The sequence below is a fragment of the Alligator sinensis genome, unplaced genomic scaffold (genome assembly GCF_000455745.1).
Source record: "Alligator sinensis unplaced genomic scaffold, ASM45574v1 scaffold576_1, whole genome shotgun sequence".
Taxonomy (NCBI): Eukaryota; Metazoa; Chordata; order Crocodylia; family Alligatoridae; genus Alligator; species Alligator sinensis.
The window spans coordinates 425912-440394 of record NW_005842819.1 but is presented as its reverse complement, the minus strand read 5'-3'; the positions used below and the strand labels follow the sequence as shown (position 1 = coordinate 440394).

Below are 14483 nucleotides of genomic sequence, written 5' to 3'. Positions count from 1 at the left end.
ACTCTTTCCAAAACCAGGATAAAATGGTAAAATATTTAGCAGAACTTCAGGATCTCTTAGCATTAATAACTTCCATGTTGCATCGTATATACACAATTTGGGGTAACGCACAATAACTATTTACACAGTGTACATACCAAATTACGTCAAGAAACAATTTATTCTGAACAGTACTGATTCACCATGCAATTCATACACCTTCTAAAATGGCTTCTGCTGTGTCTACAGATTAACAGTGCCAAATGGCATGCCATGTTCTGATAGGAGTGGAAAGGTATAATAAAAATGTCTTGCAGAGACTCAGTAAGACAAGATGCGTGAAACAAGCATGAAAGATTTGAACTCAATATTACCTGCATTGTACTAACACCTGATGGAAAAAAATATACTCTTAATCAAATGTTTTCTTCATCCACGAAGTGCCATGTTAGTTGAGGATTAGCAAGAATCTTCATTTTTTTGAAGGACTTTTCACTGTCACGCGCAATGAGGAGGATGGGTTTAGCTCATCAAGATGTATTTATTTGGCATGAACTCCTCATTTTTTGGTTACCAATATATCCTTTTTCCTCCAATAGCATTTTCTAAAACCTATCATCACATTGGTGCACACATTTCTAAAGGATAATCTAACATGGGTCCTGCTACAGAGTTCTGGCATACTTGGGTAGCCAGCACTTTCTTTTTAACCACACACAAAGGCATCGTATGACCGACAGAAATGCATTTAATTTCTTGAACAGACTTATCCCTCTGTCCAACTTTTTGTTATATAACAAACTCAGTCATAAATTACTCTGATGTAGAACTTTTGGGGACTTGTCAGTGTATGAGTTTATCATTGGAAAAAAAGGTTGATTCATTGTGGGGGAATACTCAGTTTTGACTAAATATTCTCAGGTTGAGGGTGGAAATTCTGCTAAGAGACTCATCTGCCCCAAAAGAACATGCTGCTAAGTGACGACATTTCAGCTTTGCTCTGATGAGGGCTGGGAAACATTTGTACTTGAAGAAAATGTCAAAGGACAAGAAAATCACTTCTGACCCAGCCCTACACTGTAGTCCATTTGATAGGCCTACTAATCAATCATTCCCTCATAAGGGCTGTCTTCTCAGCTAGTGCAAACTTCTGTTCCATCACAGACCATACTGGCTTTAGTTCCAGCCTGTAGGGCCACCAAGTTTCAGGTGGGGTTTCTAGGCAAGCACAGGAATCCTGTAGCGGTGCAAAAAATCAGCGACTGACATATGTACAAGGTGTTACATTTGCTTAACAACTTTCTCTTCTAATGACATTTTATCAGGATTTCACAGCCATTAGTATGAGAGACGTGTGGACTTTTGCATGGAAAAACCAGTCTCTTAACAGCTTCGATTATGTAAGAAACTGTCATTTTACTCACCATCCCATGATTAAGCCAGGCTGGTATAAAATTATCAAGCAGCTTTGGGTAAACCAGCTCTCTGTCATAGATATAGATGCTCCAAAACATTGTCACAACAAACTGGGAGGGTAAAAAGGGAAAGAAAAGATTTAGGAAGGTGTTACAATCAATTGGCTGATTTTACTAGCCTTTGTTTTACCTATCTACCTTTCTATATATAGCTAGAGCTCTATAGGCAGATATAGATATTACTCTTAAACCCAGGGTTGCTTTTACCCACAGTGGGGTCTTGGATTTTTATTTACATTCTCAGAAATTTTTTCCCCCTGTTTTTGACATTTGGAAAAATACCATTTGGAAAAATAATGTTTTGAATTATATGCATGTGGCCAAGTTACAATTGAATATTATATTTTAGTAGCAGATGTGGCTTATAAATAATGTTTTACCACTAACAGCACAGAAAACAGAGAAAAAAGGATATGCAATCGCACTTACAATATACAGAACATACTAGTATGTAGAGTATTAGGACTTCTATCATTTGGTGTGAGGTTTGTCCCTGAAACGACGGCCACTTCCATACCTTAGCACTTATTAAGTCCCATTTAAGCCCTGAAACCCCCTCCCCACACTTAAATTTTAAGGTACTACTACCTACATGATCCACAGAGATCCAAAGCGTAGATTTGTAACATCTTCCCCACTTCACTATATGAAACTTGCCTTGGATTTTGTCAAAGGGATTACCTTACTAGGAGCCCAAAGCATGGACATTTAACTGTCCTCCCTTTCTTTAGATCAAGGATAGCAGAACCAGTTTGGATTAAATAGAAACTTAGCCTCAACCTTTGCTCAAAGCTTGCACAAAATCTTTTAACATCTTCTGATGTTTAAAAAAAGCTGAATGCTTATTTCCATCATATTTTTTACTTTGACCCACCTCCACATTGCCTGATTCTATCCAAGACCATTGAAGTAGAAATACTGAAAACCATTTCTTATGATATTTTTGTCCAACTAAAAGCATTAAGTATTGGAAATTTGGAAGCTCTAAACTTTGAGGTTTTCTCAGCATTAATTTAACCCCCTCATCCCTTCCTGCTATTTAGCAGGAGTACAGCAGAGTCATACTGGTCTCAGTCAAAGGTGGAGACGTCAGAGTTGGGTCCCATAACAAAGTTAAGTCCACGGAAACAATGTACCTATTATGAAAAGCTTAAGCTCAGCTTGTTTTATAGGTTTTTTTCCTTTCACTTCTTGAAAATGCTGTGAAAAAAGTAAAAGAATATACAGAAACATTAATTAGCTTACCTTAAGTCTTGAATGTTAGAAAAAAATGCAGACCTATGTCTCCTAATTAAACACTATTTTACTTTGGACTTGAGTTTCATGATCACAGATCCCTGAGGAGTTACTATTTACTGGAGAAAAATTAAGAGCTGTTCCAGGAGACTTCCAGGGACCAGTTTCATGAGACATAAGGGCCCCTGTACACAGGATGGACAGGACCAAATTTAACTCTAGAACTAGAAGTATGACTCCCAACTGTCAATTCAGTGGAAGTATGTGCAGTTATGCTAATACCAGTGGAGACCATTGCCTTTGTGGAACAAATGAGGGTTAGTTTCAGGGGAGTAGGGAATGGAAACAAAAAATGTGGGATGCATAGCAAAGTAAGGGATGTTCAGGTCAGTAATGGATGTAGTGAGATTAGCATAATCCAATCTATATGCTTGCCTGTGAAAGGTTAAAATTTAGGTTAGACAGTCTATGGGATAGTCTATGGTTTGTTCTAACCACAGACATACACATTTAGAGCAGACAGCTACTTGGATTATTTGGACCAATAGTCTTTTCCCCTAATGAGCATGCAGTACCATAGTTTCTTGATTTCTGACTTGCTTGTCTATCTGTTATGAGTGCTATTAGTGCCTGCCTCAAATAAGTGTGAATCCTTCAACTCATGCATAAATACCAGGAAAAAAAAAGAGACAGCCTCTAATGGACAGTCTGAAAAATACTGAAAATATAAAGTACTCTGCAAGAAATCTCTCTTCTGGCCCATTACTTGCACTGGCATCATATTGCCCTTTAAACACCTGGGCTAGGGATAGACATTCAAAAAACCCCAGCCTGAATTGATTCAATCTTTGCAGATTAGACTAACCTACAAAGATTGAACTGGTTTGCAAGTGGATAGATGTTCGGCACATGCCTGCAGTGGCTCAGACCAGAAGCCCAGGGGTGCTAGAGCAGCCCTCCCTTCCAAAGCCGAGGGAAGCCGAGCTGAGGACAGGCGGCATGGCCAGGCCCCCACCCCCAGCCCAAGGGCGGCAGGGCAGAAAGGGAAGAGGAGGAGGAAGAGTCCCCATCCAGAACCTCACAGAGTCCCCTCCCCACCCTGGGAGAAGGAGGGGGAAGAGTCCCCCCCAGCACAGAACAGAGCCCCCCTCCCCACCCTGCAGGACAATGAACCCAGCATGGCCCTGTTAAGGTGAAGGGGGCAGGGAGATGGGTTAATGCCTCCCTCCGTCCCTTCCCTGCAGCTGGGGTCTGCCAGCTGCAGGTCCACTGCTGCAGTCCCCTCCCCTCTGCTCTGTGGCAGACAGGCTGAGCCCAGCTGCCGGGTGAAGAGGGGAAGGAGGGAAGAATTAACCCCTTCCCTGCCCACTTTGACTTAATGGGGCCCCGCCAGCTGGTGTTTCAGCTAGGGCCAGTCCCTGCTCTGGCTAGAGAGCAGAGGGGAGGGGCCAGCCCTGCTGTGGAGCAGAGAGCCCCACCCAGCCCAGAGAGCATGCCGGGATGATGGGGGAGTCTGGGTTATCTTAAACCAGCAGGGAACCTGGGACAGACATTGCATAAACTGGTTTGAGACAAATCAGTTAAGTCTGATACTACATTCAACCAGGTTTATCTCAAACCAGTTTTGGCCATTTTGAAACTGGTTTATGTGCACTGAATGTCTGTTCTGTTACAGGTTTAAACCAGTTTCTGATCACTTAAACCAGTTTACGTATAATGTCTGTCCCTAGCCCTGAAGACACAACTGTCAAATGGGAATAGGTGAACTGTGGAAAAAATAGTAGCAAAGCATCCCTTTTCTGTTAGTTCCCTAGAAATCCTGTTGAATTTCAGTGGGTCAATAAGACCTTGTTAAGATCAACTATGGTACATAGTTTGAAAACTATGAATGAGAGCCCTCTGTATGGAGGAAGTCTTACATTAAGCAAGGGCACCAAGGGTTAAGATGGATCATATCAGAATGAGTCTAGCAGACCTGGCAAAAAACTTGGGCCTGTGATTTCTGCATGGTGCAGAGTAAAACAATTGACTTTGCCAATGAGGTAAAGGTAAGGAAAGAGAGGAGGCACCATCTGTTTCTTAACCAAAGTCAGCCAATGGATAGAATTAGATCAACGTAGCTGGTTGCAACCATCTGGCGCTACAGACGGTAATTGCTGCTTAGCAAAGCACTACCACATGACAGGCATAAGGTAAAGAAAATGCACAGAAAAATAGAATGTTACAGGTCTTTCAAATCAAGACTCATACTTGAGGTGATGACACTGACCTCAGGCTTTTTAACTGGGGAAAGTCTTCTTTCACTGTTTGGCCAACGTCTCCAAAATGGTGCGTCTCCACTTTTGTATGAATGTAGACACAAGTTAAGTGTATTTCTAGGACTTGTTACCTGCCCTTCTAGTCTCTCTTAAACCCATTTACTTTTTAAACTGTTTTATTAATTGTTTTAAAGAGATTTTAAATTCTCTTGATACTCTTCAAGAGTTTTTATATCTGTATGCCATTGCATTAGTGGAAGTTCACTTCAGCAGTCTGAACTTCAGCGAGCTGTATAATAAAAGAAGAATCTTCTTTTACACAGCTCATGTTTTATAGGCTAGCCAGAATTGTGACCCCTGGGCTTCAGGAATCACAGGTAAGAATTCTGAATTGCTCCTCTCACACTGAACAGTTGGCAGGAATGGGGGCAAAAAGAGAAACGACTAAATGGCGTAGTGCTGCCTGGCTCACTAGGCTGGCCACCTGCAGAGGACAGGGTTGATCTTTAGAGGAACACTGCAGTTTGCGTGTTCACTTTTGCATCCGAGGCACAAATTTCAGTTCTCCTCCTGAGGTATCCCAGACATGGAGCTCAGCATGCAAAGAGCCACCATCATAGGCTTCTGCTCCTCTTGACTTGCAGTCCTGTCCATCAGGGGTATCAGGACTTGAGGGAGCAGAGGGGGAGGGTGGAAGATAAGAATGGAGAAAGAGAGTGGCCAGAGCATGAGCCACATCAGCAATCCTCAGGATACAATAGCTGAAGTTAGGGTTAGTGCCCACTGCACCTTCTGCCACCCCTCCCACCATGGAGCATTACGGGTGCAGACATAAGTGACAGTTTTCATCCAATCTGGTCACAGAAAGCGATCTACAGCCATGACCAAACACAAGTTCATGGCTTCAGACCACTTAAAAAATGGCCAATCAGGTGAAAATCTGAGCCCTCATTGCATGAGGGGTCAGATGAAGACATTTCAAAATGGAGCATCTTCTGTAACTTGTCTGCACTGCCTCCCAGCCTGTCACTGTTTTCAGAATGGGAGGGGGAAAGGGAGCAGAGGGAGTTTGGTCTGAGGTTTTTGCAGTCCCTGCTCAAGGGTGGGGAGGGTGTATTGGAACCCCACCCTCCAGCAGTGGCTGGAGAACCCCTAGAACCAGGTCTCTCACAGGGACAGGCTGGGAGACAGGAATGGCTGTAGCTAGGGGAAACAGGCTGTAGAGTGTCAGCCACCATCTTGATTCCCTTCTCCCCCCCCACAACCAACAGTGAAGTTCTGTTTGGTCTGGGGGATCGTTGTAACTCAGAATCCTTCCTGTAAAGTGTTCTTAGTTACAGTGGGGAGCTGAACTTCTGTCTATGCCCTTAAAGAGTATTTTGAACTAAGGTGTTATTCCAAATGAGTAATGATGGATAAAAGTCATGCTTTGTGTAACCCAGATGTAGGCAATTATTTCAGCTCGAGGGCCACTTAACAAGTTTTGGGAAGCTGTTGAGGGCCACAAGGGTAGCCCCACCCCTTGACATGTGCTCCGCCCCTGGTCCCTGCAAGTCCTCCTTAAACCCTGACCTTTGCCACCTGAAGTCTTTCCCTTTCCCTTGGAAATACTCCTTGTCGGGGGTGAGGGCAGGGGCCATCATGGAACCAGAAAAAAAATCATATACTAAAAAAAAAATCAAACATTTACTATAACATATTTTAATTTTATTTCAAAAAATATTTTTGTCCTGGTATATGTGTGTTTGCATAATGTATAGAGGTGATTGCATAATAGCTCAAATACAGTCTTACTCTTGCATATTATGTGTGTGGGGGTTAACGTGGGGTGCATGGCTGGGGGAGTGTGTGTGTATGTATGATTGGGTGTGGGTTGCTTATATGGTGGGTGGGGGTGTATGTGTGGGGGGGTGAGGTATGTGGTTGGGGTGGGGTGTGTGTGGGAGGGTGTGAGTGTGTGTCAGGGTATGGGGGGTTGGGTGCATGTGTGTGTGGGGGGTCCTCAGAGTCCCCAGAGCCACATGTGGTGGCAGCATGCAGGGCCAGACCTGCCCTGCCTCACAGCATGCAGCTCCCACACTTCCACTGGAGCCCACAGCTGCACATGGTGACAGGGTGTGGGGCCAGCCCCACTTGGCCCCATAAACACTCAGCTCCTGCACTCCCACCCAAGTCCCTGGCTGCACATAGTGGCGACATGCAGGGCCAGCCCCACCCATCCCCATAACACACAGTTCCCACATTCCTGCCTGAGTCCCCGGTTGCATATGGTGGCAGCATACATGGCCAGCCTGGCCCAGCTTCACAGCACACAGCTCCCACACTCCCAGCAGAGTTGCAGTATAGTGTGGGGCCAGCCCCACTTGGGCCCATAACACTTAGCTCTCATGCTCCCACCTGAGTCCCTGGCTGCATGTGGTGGCAGTGTGCAGAGCCAGCCTGGCCCGGCCCCATAGTGCATAGCTCCCTGTGCCTCCTTTCCCCAACAGGAGTCCCTGGCCCTCCAGCCCAGTGGGGCCCTTATCTGATACCAAAGGAGCAAACTTTCAGAGGGACAGCCAAGGGCCAGGGCCCATGATAAACCTTTTGGCTTACGGAGAGGTACCATGGGCCACATGGAATCTCCTGGTGGGCCGGATGCAGCCAACAGGCTGTATTTTGCCCATCCCTGGTATAACTCCTACTATACTTTTCTTAGGGCAATACCATTTATATAACTGGCACACAGTTAAATAGCATAGACAAGCACAAGAAGGACCTTGTTTTGCTACTCCTCATATTCTGTGGATGCTCTAGACAAGTGGACACTCCAGTTTCTAAGTAGGCGTTGGGCAATGTTTCAGAAGATGAAATGCCTGCCTTGATGTTCACAGTTATAATATCATTAAGTATTACATAGCAGCAGCAGCAAAAACAATATTACAGTACAAAACACAATTTCCTTCTTGCACACGAGGGAAAAAGCAAAACTTTAAAATTTCCTGTTTCACCTTTAAGTCTTCAAAAAGGAACATGAAAAGAAAACAGGTGATGCTAGTAAGGGGCTAATTTTAAAGCACAAATCAGGAAGCTGTTGGTGACTCAAAAGGAAAAACAAGGGGCTTTAGTCAAACAATACAAATGCAAGTAATAAATAAATGTATTAACTGGCAGAGGGAAGGCAACCAAAAGAACTGTATAATTTGCTGTTTACATACACCTAGCCAACAATTTCTGTGCAAAAGAATAACAAACCCAATGGAGCTTTATTTTCCTTTACTATGTACTTTTATTACTGACTAACCTACACAATTACGTTAATTTATTTCCTACGTGTTTTCGAGAGAAAACTGAGGTCTGTATCAGCCACATGAGCATGAAAACTCTGTGGTACTTTTTGTAGGTGTAAAATATTCTCCTGTGATCTTGACTTAAATTTTCACATACCATCATGTGTTTTGATGCCAGCTTGCTGCCTTTCTGCCTATTTTGTTGAAGTGGAGGTAGTTGAATGGTGATACTAATTTATTACACACACACACAGACACAATATAGAATGTGTATATGTATGTGTGTGCATGCATATAATACAGACACATATGCATGTATATATATATATATAATAAATAGTACGTAGTTTGTGAGGATACATGGAAGCCTTCAGAATTAAGAGCGCTAAAGACATATTATTAAAGGTGAATTTTAGCTGCCATAAATTGTGGATGCTAGACCTAATTCCCCAGTTCCCCCCTAATTCCCCTAGCTCCTAATGGAGCTAGATCTATTTCCCCAGTCAAGGTTTAATCAATTTGATACGGACATGTAAGTCACAAAGAGCAGGAGTCAGGGAATTGAGAAAGAATTTTCTTTATAGAATAAACTTTCATAATTAATGATTTGGAAGATGGGATGGAGTGTACCCTCAGTAAATCTGCAGATGACACCAAGCTTGGAGCATAGTAGATATGCTGAAGGGTAGGGTTAGCATTCAGAGAGACCTCAACAAATTGGAGGACTGGACCAAAAGAAATCTCATTTAGTTCAATAAGGACAAGTGCAAAATCCTGCAGGTAGAATGGAACAATCCCATGCACCACTGCAGGCTGGAAACTGACTGGCTTGGGCAGCAGCTCTGCAGAAAAGGATCTAGGGGTTACAGTGGACAATAAGCTAAATATGAGCCAGCAGTGTGCCCTTGTTGCAAAGAAGGCTAATGGCAGACTGGGCTGCACTGGTAGGAGCATTGCCAGCAGATCGTGGGAAATGATTCTTCCCTTCTATTCGACACTGGTGAGGTCACATCTGGAGTACTGTGGCCAGTTTTGGGCCACTGCTACAGAAAGAATGTGGACAAACTGGACAGTCCAGCAGAGGGCACCAATAATGGTTAGAACAGAGCTTTCCAAACTTTTCATGTTGGTGACACACTTTTTAGACGTGCATCATTTTGCAACACAGTAATTCAGTTCCGGGGGAGGGGCCAAGGGAAGCAGACGCGAGTAAGGGAGCTCCGCGGTGCCCTTCCGCAAAATTTTCTGCATTTCGCGTGACACACCTACACACTGCTGCCGACACACTAATGTGTCACGGCACACAGTTTGGAAAGCTCTGGGTTAGAGGGATGAGGCACATGACATGTCAGGAGAGGCTGAGGGAACTGGGTTTATTTAGTTTGGGGAAGAGAAGACTAAGAGGGGATTTGATAGCAGCCTTCAACTACCTGAAGGGGTAATCTCCAAAGAGGATGGTGTAGACTGTTCTCAGTGGTAACAGATAACAGAACAAGGATCAATGGTTTCAAGGAGCAGAAAGGGAAGTTTAGGTCAGATTTTAGGAACAACTCTCTCACTAGGAGGGGAGTAAGGCACTGGAACGAGCTACCCACAGAGGTGGTGGAATCTTCATCCTTGGAGATTTTTAAGGTCTGGCCAGACAAAGCCTTGGCTGGGATGATATAGTTGGGGATGGTCCTGCTTTGAGCAGGGGTTGGACTAGATGACTTCTGAGGCCCCTGCCAACCCTAATTTTCTATGATTATGATTCTATGAATTAGTTGTACCATATGGTTTTACGCCTTATTATGAAGCACTTGGAAATTGCCAGTCCAAGTGGCAGAATACCATATTAGATAGACTTTGAGTTATTCTATGGAAATTTCTGTTATTTTCAAGCTAGTGGAGAAAAGGAGTTAGATGGATGACAGTTTAGCAGATATCTGCAATTATTTCCAAGACTAAAATCCAGATCAACATTCTTTATTTTTTAAGATTGTTGAGCAATATGCATTTTGATCATACAATTGCTTTCCTAATAAAAGCCATGCACAAAATTAATAGAAAAAAAAAGTAAAATCAAAATTATTAAGAATTTTTTTTAGAAATAATAACAGGGAAGAGGGGGGTGTTGTGATCTCTTAAGGTCAAAGGTCTTAAATGCCATTGTCTTATTTTTGAAAAGAAGAAATAAATAAATCTTCAAATTTTTTGATGCATAGCCTATAAGGCTACCCTACTGGTTACATAATACAGGAGGAGATTTGTAGTAGTGAATAGGCCAGGTAAGAGTACGCCTAAAAGAACAAAATTGAAAAAGCCAAATACAGGATACCAAAAGATATTTGTACCTGTAATGATACTTTATAATGGATTACAGGAAAGGGAATGATAGGAAGAAAGGTTATTATTAGTAATACAGAATATTTTTTGAGGCTGTGCTCTGAAAAACCTGAAAACACACTTTTATTCCCCTAGAAATGCCCGTTTTATTTGTCATCCTCTTGTTCTAGATGCATTACAAGAAACATGATTGTAGTGCCATATAGAGTTTATATAAAACACTAATTAGTGATGAAAACTTGGCAGACTTTATGATCTGTGACAAACAAACAGAAAACAACAGAGATAAGCTAAAAACATTGATATAAACTCTGCCATAATATGCCCCTATTTGCTTGGAGCTGGAGTCTTATTTCAACTATGGTGACTTTCTACCACTGTAACTGTGTAATTTTCTTCCCATTTAAAAGTTACATTAAGCAGACTTTGATTTTAGATAAAAAATGGACTTCCTATGACAGAATCTAGTGAGCAGAATAGCACTTCACTATGCAAATTGCATCACTATTTTAGTAAGTTAGATTTTGATTACATCTTACTCAAGTACCTTGAGGTGCCACTAAACTGGAGTAATGGCACAAGAGTGTTGCCTAGTGAGACTAATCATGGAGTAAGGGTTTAGCCAATACAAGTAAGAAGGGCAGCATTGGTCCCCTGAATTTCGGTTTGGTAGAACAGCTACTTTCAAACTGTGTTCCATAGAACCGTGGGGTCCCACAATAAGTTATCACAGGTTTCACAAAAAGACTATGGAGAATGGCGGGAGGCACTAGCAGGGTTTCCAAAAAAAGACGAGGGAAAGGGGCCCCAGCCACTGCCATGCTGGATCTCCTGGTTCCACATAAGCTCCCATGGCTGGTGGAGCCAGGGGTACAGGTTCTGTGGCAGAAGGGCAAAAGATAGTGTTTTTCTCTGTCTAACATGCATGTTTATTTTTTGATGCTCCTAAAAGGAGCTGCTAGAGTCAGCTCATGTTTTATTTGAGCAGCTGGAGACACAGAGTGCATAAGACACCACAGGAAAGGCAAGATTTGAGTTTTTGCAAAACCACCCAAGGAGATTTTGCATGCCCTCTGGCTTTTTCTTTTTTTACTTTTTTAAGGGTAGGAGAAGACTGGTGATCAGGCTACTCAGAGAGGGGAACTGTGCTACTTATTTAGGCAGAAAAAAAAATGAAGAGCTTTATTTTGATAGATTATTTCTTTCTACACTTCATTGTTTAACTTGGGAGTGGAAAACTCATTTCTCATCTGTTCTTTAGAACAGGCCATCTTGAGCTGAGGACTTTAGTAAGCAGGAAGCTGAAAGCAAATGATAAGAATAACCTCAAAAACTACAGTGATTTTTGCTCTGAAAAATAAAAAGCCCTTTTCCTTTGTATTTGCACTACAAGGAACATAAAATAATGCAACTGCCTTACAATAAGTGTGCTCAACTCCCAGCTCATGGGCCAGAACTAGCCTGTGGTGCCACTTCATCTGGTCTCCCAATGGGTCTGAACATTTGGCAGCAGGAGAGAGATGCCACTGATCCCCTGCTGCCAAGTTATAGACCTATGGGGAGCCCTGGGCTCTGTGTGATGGATCAGGTGCCTGATCCCATCATGCAGGGCCAGGCAGGGGTGGCACTGGGCACCCTGAGCTCAATCCCAGTATGTGGAATTGAGAGGGATGTAGATCCGGGCTCCTGGGCCCAATCCTGATGCACAGGGTAGGGAGAGGGTGGCACCAGCTGCAGGACCCAATCTGGCATTTACCACTGAACCAGTCCCACACCATTCATCTGGCCATAGGGCCAAAAGGTTGAGCACCACTGCCTTAGACATCCAAATTAATATTTTTAAGTTAACTGACAAGTTTTAAGAAAGAAGAGATTGCATCAGAAACCCAATAAGCATTTTATTCACATCTGGTTAAATTTTCTATCTAAAATTTTTACATGTCTCTGCTGGAAACCACTGTATTGAAAAGCCCTGTAGAGAGCTCTGTGACTCAAGGAAGTCCATGTTCAAATGCTCTTTTTTGTAGGGAGGAAGCTGTTAAGAGGATAGGGGAAGCGGGGGGATTTATTCTCATTTTCTACAGTCCCTCTGGTATATAACAACTTTTTTATAGCCTCTGTTTGATATATCAACAGCTCACTGCATATTTTCTTCCATATAAAAAGTTCCTTGCAGAACAACAGCAGCATTAGACTTCTGTTATCTATGGACAACAACTCCTCATACTCTCTGTCACAATGAATAGTACCTTATTTTATAAGCAGCACCTGGAAAATGGGACAAATTTTATCACTTCACATTTTATCATCTTTCTGCACTGTAGTTAACACCTACGTGAGCAGTAAATATAATGTAATGAGTAGAACTGAAAAAGATCTGGTTTCAGGAGGGAATTGAATTGGTAAGGACTAGAGGTTCAAAAATGCATGGTTGTGCAGATGGTATCTCCTGCACGACTTAGACTTCTTCAACCATGGGATATTGTTCCAAGAAGGAGGATTGCTAGGAAGAGACAGGTTCAACCTCACAAAGAGAGGGAAGACCATCTTTTCAGATAGGCTGGCTAACTATATTTGCCAGGAGATGAAGACCAAGCCCTGAGGTAACTGGGAAAGAGAGTGATCTGGAGGAAGCACAAGCAGAAGGAGGCAACAAGGGAGGCATTTTCATTCTTTTTGAGAAAGTAGGGCAATTGGTGAGTTACCTTAGGTGTCTTTACATGAAGGCAAGAAGCCTGGGAAACAAGGAGGAAGAATTGGAAGTCCTTGCACAGTCAAAGAACTGTGATATGATTGGAACAACAGAGACTTGGTGGGAGAGCTTGCACAACTGGAGTACTGTCATGGATGGGTATAAACTGTTGCTTAGCAGGGAACTCTTCAGTAAGCTAAAACACAAAAGGAAGCTTACAAGAAGTGGAAACTTCAACAAATTACTAGGAATGAATATAAGAGTAGTGCTCAGGCATGCAGGGATGAAACCAGGAAGGCCAAAGAGCAATTGGAGTTGCAGCTAGCAAGGGATGTGAAGGGTTTCTACCCTCCTGTTAGTCGCAAGAGGAAGGTCAGGGAAAGTGTGGCCCCTTACTGAATGGAGGAGGCAACCTAGTGACAAACGAGGAGGAAAAGGATGCAGTACTCAATGCCTCCTTTAGCTCAGTCTTCACAGGCAAGGTCAGCTCCCAGACTACTGTGCAGCACATTTTGGGGAGGAGATGAGCAGTTAACAGTGGCAAAAGAACGGGTTAGGGACTATTTAGATTTGTACTGTGTACTAGTCCATAGAGCCAGATGGGATGCACCAGAGGGTCCTGAGGGAGGTGGTTAATGTGATTGCAGAGCCACCGGCCATTATCTTTGAAAACATGTGGTGATTGGGAGGGGTCTGGTAAGATTGGAAAAAGGCAAATATAGTGCCCATCTTTAAGAAAGAAAAGAAGGAGGATCTGGGGAACTACAGATTGGTCAGCTTCACCTCAGTCTGGTCCCCAAGGAATCCATTTCTAAACACTTGGAGGAGAAGAAGGTGATTAGGAACAGTCAGCATGGATTCACCAAGGGCAAGTCATGCCTGACCAACCTGATTGCCTTCTATGGCGAGACGACTGGATCTGTGGATGTGGAGAGAGCAGTGGATGCGACATGGCTTGACTTCAGCCAGGCTTTTGGTACAATATCCTACAACATTTTTGCAAGCAAGCCAAAGAAGTATGGGCTGGATGAATGGACTGGAAGGTGGATAGAAAACTGGCTGGACTGTCAGGTTTAAAGGGTAGTAATCAATGGGCCGATGCCTAGTCGGCAGGTAGTATCAAGTGGAGTGCCCCAGGGGGTTGGTCCTAGGGGCGGTTTTGTTCAATATCTTCATCATCAACTTGGAACTTGGGATGGAGTGCACCCTCAGCAATTCTGCAGATGACACTAAGCTGGGGAAGTAGTAG

General features: G+C 43.2%; 1 protein-coding gene across 1 annotated transcript in view; it reads right to left on the bottom strand.

Annotated features, from left to right (window-relative positions):
• The window catches only part of AIG1 (androgen induced 1), a 225878-nt gene that overhangs the window by 130117 nt on the left and 81278 nt on the right, over positions 1-14483 (bottom strand). The window contains exon 3 of the mRNA XM_006035314.3: positions 1404-1505. Within this exon, the coding sequence (XP_006035376.1) occupies positions 1404-1505 (102 nt within the window). The remainder of the gene's footprint in view (positions 1-1403; positions 1506-14483) is intronic.